General features: G+C 37.9%; 1 protein-coding gene across 3 annotated transcripts in view; it reads left to right on the plus strand.

Annotated features, from left to right (window-relative positions):
* Fut8 (fucosyltransferase 8) overlaps positions 1-23,464 on the plus strand; it is a 246,864-nt gene that overhangs the window by 192,444 nt on the left and 30,956 nt on the right. For all 3 annotated transcript variants that reach the window (NM_001002289.2, XM_087554154.1, NM_001412189.1), the window contains 1 exon segment: positions 22,244-22,490. In NM_001002289.2, coding sequence (NP_001002289.2) covers positions 22,244-22,490 — 247 coding nt within the window.

Raw genomic sequence — 23,464 nt, forward strand, 5'->3', positions numbered from 1 at the left:
TACAGGAAAGAAGCTCAAATGTTTAAAAAGTCTATCTCATGAGGGTTGTCAATGGTAGTGTAGAGTCATAAGCAAGACTCAAAGGATGGGAGAGAGTATACCCATTCTAGATGTAAAAGTCAGAAAGAATTGGCATTTTAAAGCTGTTTTTGGCAGAGTTGTTTAAATGGCTAGAAATCTTAGGGATGGAATCCTACACACATGGAGTGCCTGACAGATAATGATAAAATGGCCAGGTGCCTATCACATCTCGCTTAGAAGAGAGTTTCAAAATATCAGAACTGGGAATTATTTTTTTTCTTAAGCCCCTAATTTGCTGAATTACATAGAAGGGAGATGTAAGCCATCTGCTTCTCATGTTAGACTTTAGTCAGATATGAATGAAGACTCAGTTTTGATAGATAATTTTATTGTACTTTGCAACAGCTCTGATAGGAGATACTTGGATTTAAATGATTTTTTTCTTTTAAAAAATTTCATTCAATGTGTTTTGAACTTATTCTTTGCTATCTCCGAGCTTCTCCCAGATTGTTCACACCTTTCTACCCACCCAACTCCATGTTCTAGTTCTCTATCTCTAAAAAAAAGGAAAAGAAAAAAAATCAAAACAAACTTTTTTTTAAAAATCAGTAAGAGTAAATACAAACAAATAAAATAAATGAACCCAAAACAAAACTAAATCATGCATACAAAATAATCCTAGAATCCATTTTGTATTGGCCAGCTACTTCTGAGCACGGTACCTACCAGAATATGTTTGATATACCCATGATACTCCATTGAAGAAAACTGATTTTCTGTTTCCTGACAGGTATCAATGTCACATTGCTTCTTGGTTAGGGGTAGGACTGTTCGTCCCACATTCTCTTCTCAGTGCTGGGTTTCTCTCATTTGAACCTATGTGGGTCTAACGTGCACTGTCACAGGCTCTGTGAACTCATGCGTCAGTCCTACTGTGCCGGGAAGGTGTTGTTTCCTTAGAGTTGCCCACCATGTCTGGCTCTTCATAAGCTTCTCACCTTCTCTTCTGTATAGATCCCTGAGCCTTGAGGGGAGGAGTTGGTAAAGACATCCCACATAGGGTTACGTGCAGCCTCTCTCTCTCTGCACATTGTTCAGTTGTGAGTCTGTGTTAATTTTCATCTATTTCAAGAAGAAACTTCACTGATAATAGTTGACATCAATGTCATTTTATGGCTGTCCTTTTAGTAGAATAGTAGTAGTAGGTATTCCCTTGGTCCGTAACATACTTAGTCTCAGCTGCCAGGCCACTTTAGCAATGCCATGTTTGCTTTCCATCTCCTGGAAAGAGCCTTAAATCCAATCAAAAACGTGGTTGGTTACTTCTAAAACATTTGCTCCACTTTCCACACAAGTGTTTTAAAGGTGTATTCATGTGGTGCTTTCATTAAACAAACCTTGAATTTTGTATTCATTCTTTTTTTTCTTTTTTTTTTCTTTTTTTTTTTTCTTTTCTTTTTTTTTTTTTTTTTATTAACTTGAGTATTTCTTATATACATTTCGAGTGTTATTCCCTTTCCCGGTTTCCGGGCAAACATCCCCCTCCCCCCTCCCCTTCCTTATGGGTGTTCCCCTCCCAACCCTCCCACCATTGCCGCCCTCCCCCCATAGACTAGTTCACTGGGGGTTCAGTCTTAGCAGGACCCAGGGCTTCCCCTTCCACTGGTGCTCTTACTAGGATATTCATTGCTACCTATGGGGTCAGAGTCCAGGGTCAGTCCATGTATAGTCTTTAGGTAGTGGCTTAGTCCCTGGAAGCTCTGGTTGCTTGGCATTGTTGTACTTTTGGGGTCTCGAGCCCCTTCAAGCTCTTCCAGTTCTTTCTCTGATTCCTTCAATAGGGGACCTATTCTCAGTTCAGTGGTTTGCTGCTGGCATTCGCCTCTGTATTTGCTGTATTCTGGCTGTGTCTTGTATTCATTCTTAACTACCATTTACACTGTTACAATTTTGTGTTCTTGTTAATGGTCATTCAGCATGTGCAGTAATTGTGGCAAACAGTGCAGTCTTGCTTCTGGTAGACATTGGCAAAAGTAGTCAAGTTAGTGCAGCACTGCTTGTTAGGGGTTCTCTTTTTTTCTTAATTGAATTGAGGAAATGACACATTGGCACTTTTATTACTCAGTGCCCTGATCATAAGCATTGTCTAAGGTATAATGAATGTCAACTCAAAAATTCTACTTCCCCAGATTAGCACGTAGGTCAAGTGTTATGTTCCACTAGAAGGAACCTGAGGTATATAGGCCTGTGGCAGAGTGTACCCCTGTTTGACTTGTGTAAGGCTCTAGTTCAGTGCCTAGCACATACAGAAACCAGTTATATTACTAGATATCTTTCTTTTATGCAGTTTAGGGTATGATAGTTAATAGGTAATCAAGTGTTTGTATTTTGAAGTATTATTTTGTTCTCAAGGTGATAAAAGGATAAATTATGCTACATTAACTAGAAAATATTCCAAACATCAAACATAAAAGTAGGCAGGGCAAAAGATTAACTAATCTTGTAGTTTGTTCAGATTGACATCTATTGTGTGAGTTATAAATGTTATGTCTATGTGTACAACACTTTTAAAAGCCTGGTAATAGCTGTAAGCATTTTCATTTTCTGAATATCATTAATATTAATATATAATTATTGAACTAATTAATGTATGTGGGAGCAGATCACTTTTCCTTATTCTCCTGGGGATATATATTTTAAATTAAATGCTTCTCATTAAGTGAAATCTATTCTTTGAACATTTTCTTGTAGTCTGAATAGAATATGCATTAGTGATAAATTGCAAATTTTGTTTCTGTGTTTTGTGTTGGAGCAAATATTTTGTTTAACATTGATTATATATTCAAATGTATATTTGATAGCATTTTCAGTTATGTTTCACAAAAGATGAATATTTTTACTATAGAGAGTGTAATTGCCCATAACTAGTTATTAGTACCTATTCTCCTGTTTTAGTAGCTAAATTATATGTGAAAGAATATAAAAACAGTATATAAATTGTATATAAACTAATGCATTTGCCTTAGCATGTTTTAAAGACAGCATTACTGTTCTGTGTTGTTGAAATGCATTCTCCCCAGGTTTTAAAGACATGCTGAGGTGATTAAAGAAATGCATGAAAAGAATCATTCTAGGAATATTTGAATGCCACCTTTTTGAGTTGTGATTAAAATCTAGCCTGCAACCTCTGTCTAGTCATGTTATTTCTCAAACACACTAAACAAAAGTGGTTTCATAGAGCTATAGTTTGATAAAAATTGTCTGCTGTTAAGAATAAATTATCATTTTAAAGTGGTAGGTTGTTTTGTTTTTGTTTTGTTTTTTACTAAAATAACAGTGTGCTGTTACCAAGTTATGTGTTTAATTAGTTCAACTTCTCAGTTATTATTTTGTATTAAGGTTCATGAGTAAAAGACACAGAAAGGCTGTTCAAGTCTTTTTCCAGACTGTTGCTTTTACACCTATCATTGCTCCTTTCTGTAGTTGAGCTTCTACAGAAAGAAGTAGAAGGGAACAGCTCCGGCAGTTTTTCTTAACTTGTCATTTTTTAGTCTCCTGTCAGTAGAATTGTGAGACAACATATTTTCACCGTCTGCCACAGAGCATCCCAATTTAATGAAGAGATTTGGACAGTTTTCTCTGTCAACCAAGTGGGAGAATTTTCTTTTTCTCCGTAGTCATTACATAGAACACTAGGAACAATATGGTCAAATCTCCCCTGGATTAATTAAAAGTAATATAATTCTATATAATTTAAACCTGATAAATATTCAAAAAGTTATTTGTCTTTGTTTTGGTTGGTTCATTTCTATCGCTATCGTTGCTTAACCCCAGGATACCAAACTGATGAGCAGAGGCCAGAGCCTAGTATGTGGACAAAAGCACCTGGAGAATAGAGCCTTTGCGGTTTTGTCAAAGGGTGCTCCACAGTAAGCTTGCCCCCTCTTGGCAAATGCTTTATTTAGCATCTCCAGCTGTTACATGCTGTTTGCCCCTGGTGATTGAAAGTGAGGCCATGACCACTCCTAGGTATGACTGAGGAGAAGAGTTTTGTTGCAGATACGAGGTAGAATGTGGCCAGAGGCATCTAGAAGGCTCCACACTGGACCAGGCCATGAGAGGAGAGGGCTGGGGAGAGTGAGAGAGGAGTAGAAGAGAGAAGGGGCAAGTGACTAGGAGAGGATCTGAAGACCAGGGGAGCTCGCGGCAGGCTTGTAGGGAAAGAAAGGGAAGCCCATGCCTTGGACTGGAGAGGTCTAGGGTAGGAGGTGGGGAGAGAAATGCTGGGAGGAGCCACAGGCACTGAGTGAGCCTTGTCCCAGGTTTTTGGGGGACCTGACACTTGGTGCCTTTGGGGGTTACATTTTTGAAATGCATTCATATACTATCCTCTAACACAAAGCTCACTTTAAAAATTTGAACTCTAGCCTATGATACTGGTTCTTGATCTATCTTTTAAAAATGATGTGTTCAATATGAGCATAATATTGGAATAACAACAAAAACAAATGCATTATAATGGAGCTGGTTGGGCCAATATTGTAGCATCAACTCCATTATTAATAAAAATTACTTTTAATAGTTTATTTTATTTTATTTTATTTTTGAGGACAACCTGAATAATGCTTGACTTTTGCTGAATGAAAACATTATCAAATATAACTAGAGGGTGTTGGTTATCAAGTTTTTGTTTTTAATTTTAAAAGTTCATTAGTTAACAAAGAGAAAGTAAGGCTGCTTTAGGACAGTTTTATGAGAGGACTCTGACAAAACTGCATTTATACAGCCTTTATTTCAATACTGATTAGAAACTGTGTGCTTACAAAATTTAAAAAAAAAAAGCTACTTCGAAGGAGAAATTAAATTCATTGAAACAGAAAAAATTTCTTTCCAGGTTGAGAAATCTCAGGTAACCTTTGTATTTCTAATGTGAGATAAGTGTGTCTTTTATTAGTTGGCTAGAGTTCTTTCTCTCCCTAGCCTCATCTAATCAAAGGGGGAAATCCTGTCTTTGATAACATTTAATAGCTACTAGGAAGTCTTTAAAGATCCTTTCCAAAAACAGCCCTAAGGGGAAGTGCATTGTTTTTAATTATTAGAGAACAGGAAAAGGAAGATTAGAGATTGTGTTGACTGAACAAAGTTGTTTCATCTCAGAGGCTGCTCTGGTAGGGGGTAAGCAACCCATGTTCTGTTTAGTAACTCTACCAATCTGTAGACTCTTAGAGACAGCTTCTCTCTCAACTCACAAACTCCTCCCTCCTCTTGAAGGCCCAACAACCCTCCCCTCTAAAATCCATAAAGTAAGGAAGTTTTTTTGTTCCGGAAGTCATTGTTAGATCTTCTAGCCTGGTTTCCCTTGCCTATGAACTAGCTACAAGTGTAAAATCACACATTTCACCTGAAATCTGACTCAGCACATCTCTTCAAACCTGGGATGAATATTATTTAAAATATCTGAGAGAGACCAAAATTTCCTGGATTTAATTTCTTCTGGGTTATGCTGTAGGTCTGGTTATAAAATGTATTCATTTTATTTGACCATACTATTTTTAGGTAAAAATGTAAAATTAAAAGCAATGAATGTTGATTGAAAAAAAAACAAGAAAGTACATAAAATATTAAAGAAAAAATAAAAATACTAAATATATAAATATGTGTTCCTTTTAGCCATTTTGGTGTATTTTAAATTAGTAGACATTTCTTAGAGTAAGTACCTATAAAAACTGGACAGAAAGTAAATAGTACAGCCTGTATCTCCGGTATCTTACACAGCCAGCTCTACCCTACTGTAAATATTAGCATTGCTCTGATACATGTGTTAAGATGAGAGGACTGGTTGGGCATGTGGCACGTGTCTCTAATCCCAGAACCCAGGATACAGAGGCAGGTGGATCTCTGAGTTTAAGGCCTGCCTGGTTCAACACAGAGAAATTCTGACTAAATAAATAAATACAGAGAACTGAAATCCATGTGTAGAGTATTCATGGTTTCTGTTCTATAATTCTGCTTTTGTCAACTGTATAACAGCAGGCTTCCACTGTACATAATTTTGCAGAGTCCATTCACTGCCTTCTCCCTGTTCATCCTTCTCTTCCTCTCCCAAGTCTCGTCAACCATTGTCTTAGTTAGCCTTAGCTGTCAAGTGAACCCAATTCAGACTTACTTGAGGACAGAATCTCAACTGAGTAATTTTCTAAAGCAGATTGGTCCGTGGCCGTGTGTGTGAGGGATTGTCTTGATTGTTGATTGATGTGAGATGGCTCAGCCCACTGTGGGTGTCACTATCCTGATGCGGGTGGTTGTGCTATATAAACAAAACGTAGCTGAGCATGAGTCTGAGAGCACTAGAGATGGGGGTAGCAAGCAGCATTGGCCAGTGGTTCCTGCTTTGCACTCCTGTCCCGGCTTCTCTCAATGACAGACTGTAACCTGTAAGCTGAAATAGACTCTTTCCCTAAGCCACAGCCACTGAGGAAACCAAAACAACCACGTTTGTTGTTTTAGTTTCCATAATTTCCTTTTCCTACAATGTTATATAGTTGGAATATACATTACATGCTCTTTTATGCCTACTCCCCTTTTCATTAGAGTTCCTGCACATCTTTTTGTGACTTGACAAGCTTATTTCTTTTTATTACTGAGTTGTATTATATTGTATTCTACTTGTTTATCCAATTATCTATTGAAGAACATTTTAGTTGCTTCCAATTTTTTACAATTTTGAATAAAGCAAGTATAAATATTTGTGTGCAGAACTTACATAGGTATCGTTTTTACCTCATTTGAGTACTTGTACTCATTCTGAGTAGGTACTCAGAAATAAGATTACTAGATCACATGTTAAGACTTTCTTCAGCTTTGTAAGAAGCTACAAGCCTCTCTTCCAAAGTGGCTTTCATTGTCAATACAAGGTATTATAACAAAATACTATGAACTGTGTGGTTTAACCGAGACAGTTCTAGAAACTGGAAGGTGTAGGTGAGGCTTAAGGTCCCACAGTTCCATTTCATGGAGATGATCCTTTCCCCAGCTTGGAGTCGCTTCCTTGCTTTCACATTGCATTGCTCCCTTACAGAGAATGGGAGTTCTGGTGGTTTTTAGTTTATAAAATCAGTAACCTATTATGAACCTATATTAATCATAGTTCTTTAGAAGAATAGAAAATATTGAGTTAGTGTGTGTCTGTTTAAACAGTGGGACCTATTGGATTGGCTTTCCATGGTAGCAGCTGGATAATCTAATTATGGTAGCTTATACTTTAAAGAGGCAGAGAACAGAGTGACTGCTTAGTTTAGGAAGCTGGATGTTGCAGCAGCCTCATTCTGAGGTTGAAGGCCTGGAAGCTCCCTAGAAATGCATTGATAGCCCAGGTTGTGCACACTGATTTGGCCTGCCAGCCTTGGAAGGTTCTGCCCATATTCAGGGCATATCTTTTCTCCCAGCCTCACAGTCACTTTTTCTGGTGTAAGAATCCCAAAGCGGCCAGGAATAAATCCTGTCTCTCCGTTCAACATAATTGCCGTGCTTCCTGGTAGGAGCTATTTCTTCATGTAGGAGCACCCTACGCCCTGATCTGGAGCTAACGAATCCAGAACAGCAAAGCTTATTATCATGGAAGAAGGAACAAAATTTGGTTAGGGGACCACTAAGGTTGATGATGGTGAGTGGTACTGATTTTATTGCCCTGTAACAAGCCCATGGTTTCTCTCTAATGGAGCCATTGTGCCACACCTGCCAGGCCTGCCAGGCCTACCATGTAAATATTCCAAAATAGCAAGTAATATTACCAACTGGCCACTGCGTATTCAGACACATGAATTTGTACAATTTCAGATCAGAACCACAGCAGGACCATGCATTCACAGCCTTATCTATCAGATCAGAACCGCAGCAGGACCATGCATTCACAGCCTTATCTAAACATCTTTCTCTCTCCAAAGCCTCACATTCAAATACCATCACACTTAAGACTTCAGTAGAATTTTAGGATAGAGAGGAAGATCTGCACATTCTTGTGGCTGTCCCGTTTTACATTCCCAAGAGCAATTAAAGGGACTTTGAATCATTTATACCCTTCACAGCTTTTGATAATTTTTGTCAAAAATGTTTAAATTTTAGATATTATATATTGTCATTGTTTTCTGTTGGCAGCCTATATTCAACTTCATTGATGATTTCTTACTTTGTGTGCTGGCTTTCCATAGCCATGACAAAATACCTGAGAAAAACAATTAACAGAAGACTTATTTTGATCATGGCTTCAGCGATTTCAGCCCTTGGTGGCTCATCTGTATTGTTTATGGGCCTGTGGTGAGGCTAAACACGGTGGGGAACATGAGGGGGTGAAACTGCTTACCTAATGGTAGCTAGGAACAAAGAGAGAGAGGGGACGCACCTGAGCCCCAGGATACCCTTGGAAAGCATTCCTGCAACAGCATCTTTTCTCCAATGCCTCTGCCCCCCAATGGCGGCACTAACGGGGGACCGAAGGTTTAACACCCGAGGACGTTCCAGACTTTAACCCTGGGGTTGGCTGTGTTCAGCAGGGTAGAAGTTTAGAGCTTTGCCTTTGGCTCTGTGTCTTCTTTGTTGACTTGTGTTGATTGCTGTGAGTTTCCCTTTCAGTGTTGCTTTTGCTGTGCTCCACATTTTGAAGTTTTGGCTAAAATACTGTTTTAATATCTTGAGACTTCATTCATCCTATGTTATAAATAACATGAGAGATTCTCACTGTCTTTCTGTTGATTTTTAGTCTAATTGTATTGTGGTCTGAAATCATATTTAATATGATTCTTTTAATTTTGTTAAAATGTGTTCTACCAATCAAAGCATGGTCTTTTTTGATGAAATGCCCTCCTATAAACTTAGACTGTGTCTTCTGTGGTTCTGGGTAAAGTATCCTGGAGAGATTAACTCAGTTCTACTTAATCTTTACTCATGCTCTTCTGCCTGATGGTTCTTTCAGTGATACAGGCATCGAAGTCTGCAAGTATAATAATGAATATGTTTTTAGTTTGTAACTCAAATATTCTGGGATATAGGTTTTAAAAAAAGTATGTCTTCTTGGGAGTCAACATTCTCATTTTACTGTTTCTCATATCGTTTTATTGCTTATTATTTTCCTTGTTTTGAAATTGATTTTGTCTGAAATTCATAGACATAGAAATTTAGTTTTCTTTAAATTAAATTTAACATGATTTCAGGGTAGTCCATCACTTTACTTTTAACCAATATGTCTTCATATTTAGAATCAGTTTCTTGGAAACAATCTGCAGTTGAGTTTTGCTCCCTACTCCCTGACAGAAGAAAGTAAAAACTTGCATAATCTCTGCCATTTATGTTGGTATATTTTAAACTAATGACACTTAAAGTGATGGTTGACATATGTGGTCTTCTAAAACAGCTTAGTCTCAACAGATGAGAAGCAGCCTCCGATACCATGAGAGTGGGGATGGAAAGAAGACAGAGTCAAGTTGCAGGGTCACTTATTGGGAGCTGACAGAAGCATGGCCCTGAATGGTAGCAGGATTCCATGTATCTTCATGATTTTAATCAGAAAAATAGGGGTGTGACTTAATCCAAGCCAGAATATACCTGTTGTATCAAAAGCTAGTATCAGAGTAAAGCACCTTCCCGGTGGTTCTAGGGTCTAAACAGGGTCCACATGCTCCTCTGTTATGGTTTGTTTTGTCCTTGGCTAATGTGCTGAGGAGTTATGCATAGAAAATGGATCAGAACCCCTCAAGGGCAAGCAGAACAGTTGTAAGTCAAGATGGCTACAGTTATGGCAAGCCGAATCCATAGAGTTGAATAAGAGAGTCTATACTATGTATTTATTTGTTGCCTTGTTCTTTGTCTGCTATTAAATTTATCTATTTTTCTGCCTTGTTGTATAAAGATTACATTTTTTTCTCTTGCCTTAGCTTATCAGTTAAAACCCTTCCTAGCAATTGGTCCGGAGTTTGTAATACAGGTTTGTAACTAATCTAGGTCCACTTTTAAATATATATTCTCTCCTGGCTATCACTACAACTTTATAATCAGAGTATTCTGAGTTTTTTTTTCTCCCAACCATCGTAACATTGTTCTAATCCATTGCACTCTCTGACAAATTAATTGGAAAGAGTAGGGGTGTATAGATCAGCAGGTAGGGTGCTTGCCTAGCATTCATGAAGCACTGAGTTTTAGGTTTGATCCTTGACATTGTATAAACCTGCCAAGGTGGCACATACTTATAATTCCAGAGACAAGGAACATAGAAACAGGAGGATCAGAAATTCAAGGTCATTTGCAGTTACACAGAGAGTTTGGGGAAGCCTGGAATACTCTACTGTACATATTTGGGATTATCTACCTTTTTTCCCTCCTCTTATAAGCTAGCAATAATTTTTCTGAAATTATTTTTTAATTAATTTTTTGAGACTTTCATGTATTTTCATGATTTCCATCCCCTCCTCACTTCTTCAATGTCGGTCCCACCTTAAATTCATGACTTCATCTTTGATTATTGTTACAAACACATTTGCATACATATGTATATATAAATACAACTTTTTGAATCAATTTAGTGATCACACAAAAATATTACACATGCACACGCATGCACACACACATGTACATGTGTGCTTTGGGCTGGAAAGTGATTCTCCCCTTCTCAGCAGCCATTCGTTGGCGGTAGCTCTCCTCTGGCGGGGGTTGGAGCTTGTTGTTTGTGGGATTTCCTTCATCCATGTTGATGTGTCAGCTAGTGCTATTATCATGCAGGTCTTGTTTATGCCACTATATTGTTGCTTTCACAGGCACAGCTCTGTCTATCTTTTTAGCTTGTGAAGGAAACTTTCATTGCTGTCTCTGTCTTTCCCTCCTTTCCCCCTCACCTTCCCCTTAATGCCCACTCTCTCTGCCTCTTTCCCCTCCTTTCTTTTCCTTCCTCCCTCCTCTCTCTCCTTTCTTTACCTCCACCTCATCTCCTTTCCCTGTCTCACTCAGCCCTGACAGATTTACCCTCCAGGTTCAGCCTCCTAATCCCTAGGGTTATAGTTATATGTCACCATATTCATCGCTATACAGAATTCTAAATGAGTCGTTTTATTCTTTCAAAATTCAGCCTTGATTGAATAGCTTCTGAATTAAAGGCCAAAGTCATTTTATCCTTGTTCATCTATAAGTAAGTTTTCCCATGTCCTGGATTTTTTTAAAAAAAACTTTTCTTTGATCTTCTTTCATTTTGATGGGATATTCTGGGGGATGTTGTTTGGTGTCACTATTCCTGACTGTAGCGGGTTTGCTTGGTTTGACGTTTTGTTGTTACTTGTAGATCAGGCTGGTTGGCTGTGTAACCCAGGTTGCCCTTGACTTTGAGCTCCTGCAGAATGCTAGGACTGCCAGGCTACAGTGGCACATGCCTTCCTTAGTGCTGCCACTGGAGAGACAGGAGCAGAGGATCTATCTCTGTGAGTTCTGAGCCAGTCTGATCTACAGAGAAGGTTTGAGTTACATAGTGAGACTCTGTATAAAAGAAAAGAAAAAAAAAAATTAAGGCATTCATCACTAGGTCCAGCTAGATTAATCTCACTTTTTAAATGTGTACTGTTTAGTGATTTCATATCCTTATGGGTTTATAGTTGGGTATCAGTCATTAACTTTAGAAAATCTTCAGGATTATAATTCCAAATATTCTCTTCTTTTCTCTCCTTTTGCATTTTCATTACATGTTATTCACTATTTGTAATTATTCCATGGTTCTTGGGCAGGTTATACATATTCATGGTCCTCCTGTCAAGCTCCCAAGGGCGGGGGTACCGGGCATGTATTACCATGCCAAGATTATTTTCTGAAATGCTGTCGCATCCTTTTCACCCAGGGTTATAGGTGCATTGTCATGTCTTTAAGCTTTCTGACTCTAGCTGGGTCATGTCCAATCCTGTCTGATCTGTTACGGCCATTCAGAGTTTCTGCCATTTTGGTTATAGTGCTTTTGTTTGCTAGCATTTCATTTCAGTTTTCAGTTTTTATCCACAGCTATCCTACTCATCCGCTCTTGTGTGTGGTCTACTTTCTATTACATGTCTTAAGATATTAGTCATACTTATTTTAAATTTCCTAAACTGATTACTCCAAAAATCTCTGCCATGTCTGAGTTAGGTTCTGATGGTGTCTTTGTCCCTCAGATTGTATTATTCTTACATCTTTGAGCATGGGATTTTGTTGAGAGCCAGGTATCAAAAGGGCTAAAAGCCCAAAAGAAATGGGCTTTTAGCATAAGGTTTTGTGTTTATTTGACTGGAAGTCAAGCTATGTTTTATGTTCAGTCTAGCTGTGGACTCAGATGTGTTAGTTTCCTTTAGTGATCTGTTGTCCTAGGCCTGCCTTGAGACTTCTTAACGGGGGCTGTTCTTTGAGTTCTAGTTCTTTGTCAATCCTCGGTCCTGTTGACGTGGTCATATGGGAGGACAGGTGTGCTAAGGCACCATGCTTATTTCTCAGACTTTAGCGAGCCTTAGTTGTACTTTCCACTTTCACCACATAGGTGAGCCTTGCTGAAACCACAGTAGGCAGACACTGTTGAGGAGGACACAGGCTGCTTACATGCAAATTGAGTTATCACAGTACATGAAAATTTTCTGGAACTGAACAAAATATAGTAAGTTTTATTATAATGATAAAATGATCACAAATAGTAATAAAAAATTTCAGAACATGAAAATAAGTTTTAAATGAAATGCTTCATTTATTTTTATGTTTTCTGTTATACTACATAGAAATATTCCAAGTAAGATTCTTCTAAGTGAATTTCATTATGGACTTCAAGTTAAAACCCAGTGTGAAACTCACAGAATTCTGAATGATAATGTTCTAGCAATAACACATGAATAGAGTAATTTCTTCTGACTCTGTTCTTCATGTAAAAATTAATTATAGTGTTTTATACCATTTAATAATTAAATTATATTTTCTACAGTATTTATCACTCTCAAAGATGATGTTTTTTTTTTTCAGGAAAAAGTATCCAGCTCCCTAGAAAGTATACAGTGACATAACAAAATTGATTAAAGCAATAATAATACTTCTTCTCGTCATGTGCTATGTAGGTAGCATGTATTAATGACATGCTTGATGGATGTAAGGCAGGGTTCCTATTTTCTGAAGTAGTGAGTGGTGAGAAGATTTAGAGATATCTAGGTAGCTTTTTCTAAGTGCTTATCTATACTTTTCTAGGTATTCAAAGGTATTAAATTGTTATCTACAAACTGGCAAATGTAGAAGTCAATCCCTGAATAATATTGACTGTTTGCATCTTGAAAATTGGTAAAGCTAACAGTGTTCACAAACCTCAACATTTTCCCATCACTGAGGCTGTGCTGCTGCTGGTAGACTCACTTGTAACAAAGTGATGGTTTCCTGCAGCAACTGTGGCCTATTCATTTGTTCATTAGGCCTGTGTTGTGCTTAGTATGGACCTGAGGCTGTGGTAGTTGCTGAGACGACAAAGCAGGGATTATGTCATCGAAAAGGAACAAAGCATTGGAGAGAGCTGGTGGGACCTCGTCCCTGCTCTTCTCTTTATACTTGAGAGGACAATGGAAGTGTGGTTGCGTGGCTCTGAGACAGGCCAGCTAAGATTTGTGGCCTGTTGATAGATAAGCATCTCCAGGGGCAGGGAGCTGTGAGGACGGGAAAGCAGTGCTCACAGAAGGAAGAAGCGTCTTGCCCAGGTTTTAAAATAAGCTGGGCTGACAGGACCCCATTTTTTCAGCCTAGTTGGAAATTTCATGAAGAATATAATTATCAAGTTATGTAATTGCAATTGTCCTATACATTTTAAACCAATGACAAACCAAAACCTGCCCTCCAAAGTGCCAGACACGTCTTGCTTGCCTTATTTGCCATGTGTATCTTCCGTCTCCTAGTCTCTCGTCAGCTAAGGTTTTGTGCATTTGTGTGATAGCACCTCTCATTCTTGCGTGGATATCCCTGCGCTTCCCTGCTAAACAGAAAAGGTGCTGATTTCTAGAGGAACATCTTCACAGGATTTATCCAACTGTGGCGTAATTGTAAGAGGTTAGCTCTCCATCTAGAGATATTACTTAACTCAGGGAGAGTAAGATGGCTCATATCATGTCAGTAACAGCAGTGGCAATAGCATCGTTGTTGGTACCTGAAGCCATGCCCAGCATCTCAGCCTGTCGCACAGTGGAAGCTGAGGCAGCTGAGCTAGGAGAGCAGATGTCTCTACAGTCTTAGATGGCAGAGTCGACCATGAGCGTGATGACTTGAGTTGTTGGTCCTCTGCACACTGGAGGGACTTATACTTCTAGAGGGTTTTCTGCTCTAACCTTTGCTTTTAGACCAAGATGCATGATTACTTTATCAGCCCTTATTAAGCCACTAAGCACAGTTCTGTGTTAAATTATCCTCTGGTCTGTGCCACAGAATTCTTGCTTAGATTTGGTATTTTTCCTTCCTCAACATATATTTTATTTTACTCTCTTATAATGTACTTAGAATACCTAGTTAAAATTGCGCGCACGCGTGTGTGTGTGTGTGTGTGTGTGTGTGTGTGTGTGTGTGTGTGTGTGTGTGTTGGAGAGCGCGTCCGCATGTGGCAGTTAGAACACAAGCAACCTTAAATATTCCTCAGGTGCCGTCCACTTTGAGGGGACGTGGGGGAATAGGGTCTGTCAATAGACCGGCACTCACCTAATAAATTAGGCTGGCAGGCCAACCGGCCCCAGTAATCTGCCTGTTTCCCTCTTCCTAGTACTAGGATTACAAGATTAAACTCAATATCTTTACACTTGCAAGACAAGTGTTTACCAGTGGAATTATCCCCAGCCACTCTAGTTATGATTGCTTGAATCTTAGGGTGTTAGAATTGGCCTTTACCCTGTCTTTAGGACTGAAATTCAAAATGATTCAATATAATCAGGAGATAATTTAGCACATAAAAAATATAAATGACTTAAATCCATCATGACACATCTCATTGCTAGTTCCCCAAGTGTGATGATCATGGAAGCACTATAAAGTTCCCAGCAAAAGGAATTTCAGCTTCCAAACAGTGCCGCAGTGAACTTACGATTGTGTGCCTGCTTACACTAGTCACCCTTTCCAATGATTTTTCAAAGAGTAAGTCAGTCCTTTGGGCCTTTTCCTGTTGCTACCCACTATCAGGAGCTACGCCAGATAGTAAAGCAATAAGTTGTGACTTTGTATGAGGGAAGGGAAGTTGGAATTGGACTCTGGTACATTTAATGAAAACACATTCTTGTCTTCTCAGGTTACCTGTTCCTCTATTTTCTTGTTCTGCCACTGAGAGATGCTGCTTTAGGGTTTTTGGGATCCTTGGGGCTGGAAGGATTAAGTTTGGAGAAAGCTACTAATTTACTAAAGAAAAGAACCACTAACCAAAACTTTCCCTAAATTTCTATGAACTTACAAGATCTTACAAGCCGTGAGAGACTGTTGGCAGCATCCTTTAAAAAATTTTATTACATTTATTATTTTGTTATTTGTCTAGTGTAATGCAACACATCCTCATTATTCATGTGCCGTGACGTGAGTGGGGAGGTCAGAAGACAGTGAGTAGAAGACAGCCTCCCCTCCATGATGTGAGTCCTAGAAATCAACTCGTCATCAGACAGACTTGGCGACATGTGCCTTTACCCAGTGAGGCTATAGCTTTCTCTAGGTATCTATTAGAATTAGTAAATTTAATTTGGAAATTCAGAACGGCCACAGTGATCCTTCTGTTTAGTGTCATGGTCAGTCAAACCTCCTTGGTTTTTTTCTTTTGACATTGTCCTGTCCACCTAACTCTGTAAACTTCCCCACAATAGGCATGTTCTCTGTTGGCTGCTCTTTTAGTCTCCCGTCCAGAATAATGCTGAGGTCTGGAGTCCAGTTGCCTTTACAAGGTGTTTTTGTTGCTTGGAAAAGCGTCAAGTTTCTCATCAGAATGCGGCTCAGTCACTCCTGGGGTGCGATATGTTGTCGTTAGAATGTCACCAATGCTGCACTGCATTTCATGTGATTGGATTTAAAACTTTTCTCTCAATTGGTTGAAGCCTTCATACTGACAATAATAATAGTCTTTTGTGTTGTTGTCAAAGTAGAATTCATACGGCAGATGACAGTCTTATTTTTGTTTGAGAAGCGATTTCTATCTCCTAAAGTGGGTGGAAAACAAAAGAAAAGTAGCTCAGGTGTTGACTTGTTAATATTTTATCTTCTGTATTTTAAATTAGAATGGATGTCTCTCATCAAACAAAGATATAAATATTTATGTTGTTGCTATAATGCCAAAAATAGACTTCATACTTTTGGGGGTTTATTTATTTTTTATAAATGGCCATTTTTGTATTCAAGTCAAAATGACTTTACATTAGAGATCTCATAGCTTGTTAGAGTTTAGGCTTGATCTCTTTTCATTCTTGGCTTCTCTGTCAACTCTCAGTTTAGTAAGAATTTGATCTGTTGTATATGGGCATATACTCTTGAAGAAAATATATAATTCCAGAAACTTAGATAGTCTTTATAAACATGAGTTTTAAAAAGTCCTTACTGAAATATGAGCAGAATATATCGTTGGCTTAGACAACGAGATGTTTCTGAGCAGAACAGAGTTTTGGTCAGGTTGGGTAATAACATCAAATTTCCTAATATTTAAATAGCCCAAAGTCCCCACTCTTTAGCTTGATCATTTGTTGAGCTATTGGAAAAGATAAAGGCTGCATACTGCCTTATTGCCTTAGTAAACGGCATGAATAAGACATGCCTTGGGTATAAAGCACTCACTGAAATGAGAGCATTGCCATGTATTTTTCAAAGGCTACATCTTGACAGGTCATCTTTCCTGGACCAAACTGTAGTTGCTTCTTGAGAATTTTTCAGCAGAATTGACCCCAAGATAAATAATATTTTAAGAATGCCTTTGCATTTGGCATTGTGTTTAGCTTTCTTGTTTCTGTGTGTGAGGGGATACATGTGCATGTGTGTACACCTGCATGTACCACCTACAGGTATATATCAGGTCTTCCTTGATTCATCTCCATCTTTTTTCTTGTTTGTTTGTTTTTGTTTGTTTGTGATAGTCTTTGATTGAACTTAGACCTTGCAGATTCGTCTAGACTAGCTGGCCAACAAATTTCAGAGATCCTTATGGTTTTGCCTCCCCAGTACTACAGACCTGTGCTGTGCAGAGGTTTTTTTGTTTTTTTTTGTGTTTGTGTTTCTTTTTTTTAACCTGGTGCTGAGGATCTGAACTTAGGTCCTCATATTGCATACCAAACACTTTACTTACTAAGCTATCTCTCCAGCCCCTAGTGTTTAGCGTGCTATGTGCAGCATCTCATTTCATTCTTAAAACAATTTTTATAATAATTGATAATAATAACTATTTCTGTCACAACTTACAGATGAATGTGATAGTATTACTAGTATCAATTTCCAAATAAAGAAACTAGGATGAGGCTAAATATGTATCATTTGAGATAACACAACATGAAGTGATAACAGATTAAACATCAATGTTTGTGATTGTAAAGTTCCTCCTCTTAATCACTGTGTATTAGAGCCAGTCACACACTCACACACACCTATATATATATATGGTTTTCTCAAGGGTTTTGAAGACATCTTGGTCATTCTCAGTTTTATGAGTCATGCATAACTTAAGAATGACTCCCTCTTGAGGGGTGAAGTTGGAGGAATTAACAGTAAGGATGTTTGAAAAAGCCATGTGGAAACCTATTTTTTATGTTTACTAAATAATCATATACAGAAAAAGATTGTAAGAGCCAGAGGTCTGGAAAGAGCAGACAAAACAATGTTTTTTGGACATGATGGAACCATTTTAGTCAAGAACTCATAATAGGTGTGGTTGCCTGTACACCATTAAGACAGTCTACATTCTAGTAATGATGGCTGTCAGTTGAGGTGGAACTGAGCAGTCCGTTGTATAAAGCACAGACAAGTTGGTGCTGATTTCTACAAATGAGTAGTAGTGCCAACTACTGTATGATTTACCATACAGAACGTTCTTTTGCTCGATGGTTAATTCTGTATACTTTCTTCAAAGTACTAAAGTTTCGACAAGTTGATCAGAGGCTGTGTTCTCAGACAATTTCTGTTTTAAGTTTTTCTTCACAGTGGCCACTGATTTACATTCCACTGGGCACAAATGCCCCCTCTCCACAGCTGTGATAATGTATATTAATCATCCTCTGTGTTTTCGCTGCCAACCTTCCTAACATGATTTTGATTTGAACTTTATTGTTGATTAGAGGTATCAAACAGTTTCCCATATACTTGTCCATTTACACTTTTGAAAAATGTCTCCTTAGATCCATTGCCTATCTTTTGAAAAGTCATATTAATTTTTCCATACTCTTCTGTTTGAATTTTTTGTATACATTTACAACTTAATGTTCAAGTTGTGTCTTCACCAAGTTGTTTGAGACTCATGAAATCATTGCCTCAGCCGATGTTGTGGAGCTTTTCCTGTTTTTTGTTTGTTTGGTTTGGTTTGGTTTGTATGTTAGGGGGATTTTGGTTTTGTTTTCTTACAGCTTTATTGTTTCGGATCTTATGTTTGTCTTTATGCATTTTGAATCCATTTGTGTATATGATATATGAATCCATTTTCATCTTCCTGCATGTTAGTATCTATTTTTCTTAATATCATTTACAGAAGAGACACCTGTGTATGTACTTGGTACATTGACTTAGATCAACTGTTGTGAGGCCTTGAGTTTCACTGGTTGTTGTGCCTGTTTTTCTGCCAGCACCATTGTGCTTTGTTTGATTGTGAAAGCTTTGTGATGCATTGTAAAATCCAAGTCAATGCCCCTAGCTCCTGCCCCTTCCTTTGAAGATTGCTTTGACTGTTTAGGGTATTTGTATAGTTGCATACAAATTGTGTTTCTCTATTTCTTTGAAAAATGACTTTAGAATTGAGATATGGAATACATTGCTATAAATCACTATGGGTACTATGAATATTTTAACATTAATTTTTGTAGCCTGTGTACATGGGCCATATTTCCATTTATTTGTGTCCTCAGTTTCTTTCATTATTTTATCATTTTTCAGTATTTAGACATTTTATCACATTATTTAAATGTAACCTTGGGTGGACTCAATGAGAGAGGATGCACCTAAGTCCAGCAGTGACTGACATGGGGGGGTGAGGGGCTGAAGGTGGGAGGGGAGGTAAGGGAGGCTCCCCCTTCTGAGAGGAGAGGGGAATGGGGGATGGAGAAGGAGCTAGGAGAAGGGGTACTAGGAGGAGAGGGGAAACTAATACTGGGATATAAAGTGAGTAAAATAATTTTTAAAATTTACTCTTAAGTTTTTTAAGATTTTTGTGCTATTGCAAATAAAATTTTTTAATTTCTTTTCAAATAGTTTGTTGATAATTTATAAAAATATTACTAATTTATACAAGTTTATTGAACTTATTAATCCTTATATTGAAATAATCCAGAAATAGAAAGATACTTATGATCTCATGTATATGTAGGATCTACAAAAAAAAAAAAAACTGATCTCATGGAGACAATAGGAGGTGGTGTCTAGGACTGAAGGAAGAAGGAAGGGCAGCTGTTGTGAAAGAGGACAAAGTTTCACTTACGTTGGAAGAACAAGTTTTAGTGCTGTCTGCTGGGTGACCACGGTTGATGATAATGTACAGTCAGTCCCCTTGGGCTGCAGGAGATATCAAAATCCTCACACCCATGTCTGCCTGAGCCCTTTGTGTTCAGTTACATAACACTTACACGCACCCTATACTTAGCTAGATTGCATACAATGCAGAGAGACATAAGGGACAAGCAGTTCTCATGGTTAAAAACCCAATGCATAAATTAATAAACCATTTCTTATAATCTCCCCCTAACAGAAACTTGACCAGCTGGGCTCAGAACTACTAGTCAGCAACATCACCCATTTAAAACTTAGTGCCATGGCTTGAATTTCAGGGGATCCATCATTACGACTAACATCTGTAAAATACATTCATTTAGTATTATAAAGTGTGTGTGTGTGTGTGTGTGTGTGTGTGTGTAATGGGGGCGCGGGGGGACTGAAGAAATTAAAGTTTTTATCTTTGCTAGTGGTAAGTAGAAATACCTTTTATTTGTGACCTTTTGCTAGACAGTTTTGAAAGCACACTTGATAGAAGTGATGTTTTATTTCTCTTGCACTGTAAACGGCCCTATCTAAGTGAGATTTTGCAGTGGAAATCATGTACTTTTTGCTTGGTGAAGCATGTGATTTTATATTGTGGCTACTACGGTGTTTGATTTTTACTGTTCCTCAAACATTTGAATATAGTTCCACAAATATTTAAACAAGCTAATGAGTTAATGAAAATAGAAACAAAGAGGCAATGGAACTGTACTTCTTTAGCTGGAAGATGTTTTCATTGCATTCTGAAGGTTGTCAGTATTGCTAATGATGGTGAAATTGAGGACTCGGTGGCATCAGAATAATATGTTCTTATTGGTGAAATCTGAGCTATGTAGACTGAACATTTAGAATAACCTTGTTAGAAAGAAGTGACAAAGGATAGCACTACTAATTCTCTGCTTTTATGTAGGTATATATGTTTATGGGTATGTACGAAAGCGTTTGCTGCTGCTTTCTTTATTTTCTCCCTTTCTTTCTTCTTCCACTGAGCCCAATGGTGATGCCTTTTAAAAACATCTTACTTTGTAGCCCATGCTGGCTTTGAACTAAGGATCCCTATCTCAACTTTCTGAGTGCTGAGGCTATAAGCATGCACTCTACCCAACACCAGGAATTGCTTTCTTCCTCTGTTCTTTCTTATTATTATTAAAAATAACCATCTTTCCCTTCCTCTTTCATTCTTTATTTTCTCTTTTATTTGTGTCTTGCTTCTGATCATTTCCATATCAGAGAAAGCACCACTGATTCTGATTCCCTTGCCTTAAGGGAGACTGGTGCAGCTTAATTTAAAATGTGTCCCATTCTTCTCCCTCACATTCTTGTAGTTCCTCCTCTGCAGAAGGCGCCCATGCTTTCTTAGCTGGCGTACTAGATGAACTGCAGTGCTGATGTTAAATTTTTTATTACTACTCATTCATTCATACTACAAATGTCATGTTTTAGGTACTTATTCTTAAAGTCTTGAAATGATTTTGCATAGCAGAGAAATAGAATATTACCAGAATTTTAAGTTTTAACTGTACTAAACTGATTTTAAAATACCTATGCAGTTAGCCTTATTAACTGTGTTCTAAATTTTATATATATACATGGGTGTATATGTATATACATACACACACAGAAATAAACTGTTTCATATTGATGAATACACGTTATAGGCTTATTTTTACAAGTATATTGTTTCCTTAATTATCCTGTGATTATAACAACATCTTAACTGGGATTATTTTGTATATTTATTCTAATATTTTCCATTATGAAAATTGTAACTCAGTACAATTTATTTCTGTGTAGTATTTTTTGTCTGCTACTTACTACTGAGAAATCTTTAGTGTGTAAAATCTGGGGGTACTATCAATTGGGGTTTTTTTTATCAGTGCATTATAAATATAGTAGGAGAGAAATAGTAATGATGAATTTTGAAAGCAATCATCTTCTGTGAAAATGATTACTTAATCTCTGAACTTGACTATGGAGATAAGTAAGGAACAAGTTTCTATTATTGTCATAATTGAATATATACTAAGTCTAACTTAGCCAAGAAAAATATTTTTAGTTGTCTATTGTTTTTCTACAAATGATACAGATGGTTTAATTTATAATTGTAATTCTTTGTTATTTTAGTGTCTGTTAGAAAAGAAATACAAGGGCCATTTGCTATAATAACAGGCTAGAAGTTCAAGGACATTTACTATATAATAACAAAACAAACAGAAAACATGAACTTAGTAACAGCGTATCTGTCAGCCATGTGGCTGATAAATGCTGGTGACTGTCCTAACTTGCAGGATGAAGCGATAATGTGACAGGGTGGTAGGAATTGGTAGAAAGGCCCCACACTTGAGAGGCATGCTCAGCTCTGTCACTCTTGCTCTAGTATTGTAAGCAAATTTTCTGGCTTCTACTATAAAGTAAAAACCATCTTTCCGTAGAGTTGCTATGAAGGTGACAGTACTCCAAGTGAGGTTGGTTGCATGGCAAATGTGTGAGAAGTGTATTGTAGTCACAATGTGTTTTGTTGTTCCATTAGGTGAAGTGAATGACAAAAATATTCAAGTGGTGGAGCTCCCCATTGTAGACAGCCTTCATCCTCGGCCTCCTTACTTACCACTGGCTGTTCCAGAAGACCTTGCAGATCGACTCGTAAGAGTCCATGGTGATCCTGCAGTGTGGTGGGTGTCCCAGTTCGTCAAATATTTGATTCGTCCACAACCTTGGCTAGAAAAGGAAATAGAAGAAGCCACCAAGAAGCTTGGCTTCAAACATCCAGTCATTGGGTAAGAATCTATTTTCCCCTCTCAAACAATAATATATAGCAGTAGTATATATTACTACTGCTGTTGTTGCCTTTTACTATGATTTTTTTATAATTAATAGTCACAGTTTCACTAAAGAACGAAGATTCCAGGATCTGGGGACTGTTCTCCCTTGTACACATAGGGCAGCCCGCAGACTGGCTCAGTGTGCCCTTCTGCTGTCTCAGATGCTCCTCTTCCTTTGTCTCTCTCCCTTTTGTTTTTATGAAGCTCCTTTGTTTTATTTTCATATTTCCTACTCCACATCTTTCTTCATCTCTTAATCTTTATATGTAATTACTGACCCCGATTCTAAATGTTAGAGCTAAAGGAAGCACATACTGAAATCAGAATATTAAATAGTATTCCTCCCCTGAACTTCATTGAAATTCAGAGTAGCGAATTCTCTCTGCCCCACTTCATTTGTACAGAGCACAGGAAACAAGTCCAATCTGAGAGAAACAGTGATTAAGAAGAATGTAGGAAAGAATAGATATTCCTGTGATCCAATCCACATCTGGACTACAGTCTGGGATGCAAAGAAAAAAACAGCCCAGAGATGACACAGTTATCCCAGTGTACCCCAGCCCTCCCTCGCCTTTAGCAAGACTAAGATGTGGTGAGAATGCTGGGAAGTCAGTGACTTAGCCATTGTAGGACAGTATAAGCCTGTGTCCCTCATTTAATAACATTGTGGGTTTTTTCCTCAGTACAACAAATGAGATCTGTTTCTGTTTGCATTTGATAAAGCACGCACACACACACACACACACACACACACACACACACACACACACAGAGGGCTGTAATGGTTTCATGAACATAAAATAGGCACTATCTTTTAAAGGCTTGCCTGTCTTAACTGTAGGAAAATTTCATATGAGTCTATTTCCTTGAATGACTTTAAATTCGACAAACTGAAGTTATAGTAACTGTACAGGGTAAATTGAAAGAAA

The sequence above is a fragment of the Rattus norvegicus genome, chromosome 6 (assembly GCF_021556685.1).
Source record: "Rattus norvegicus strain SHRSP/BbbUtx chromosome 6, alternate assembly SHRSP_T2T, whole genome shotgun sequence".
Taxonomy (NCBI): domain Eukaryota; kingdom Metazoa; phylum Chordata; class Mammalia; order Rodentia; family Muridae; genus Rattus; species Rattus norvegicus.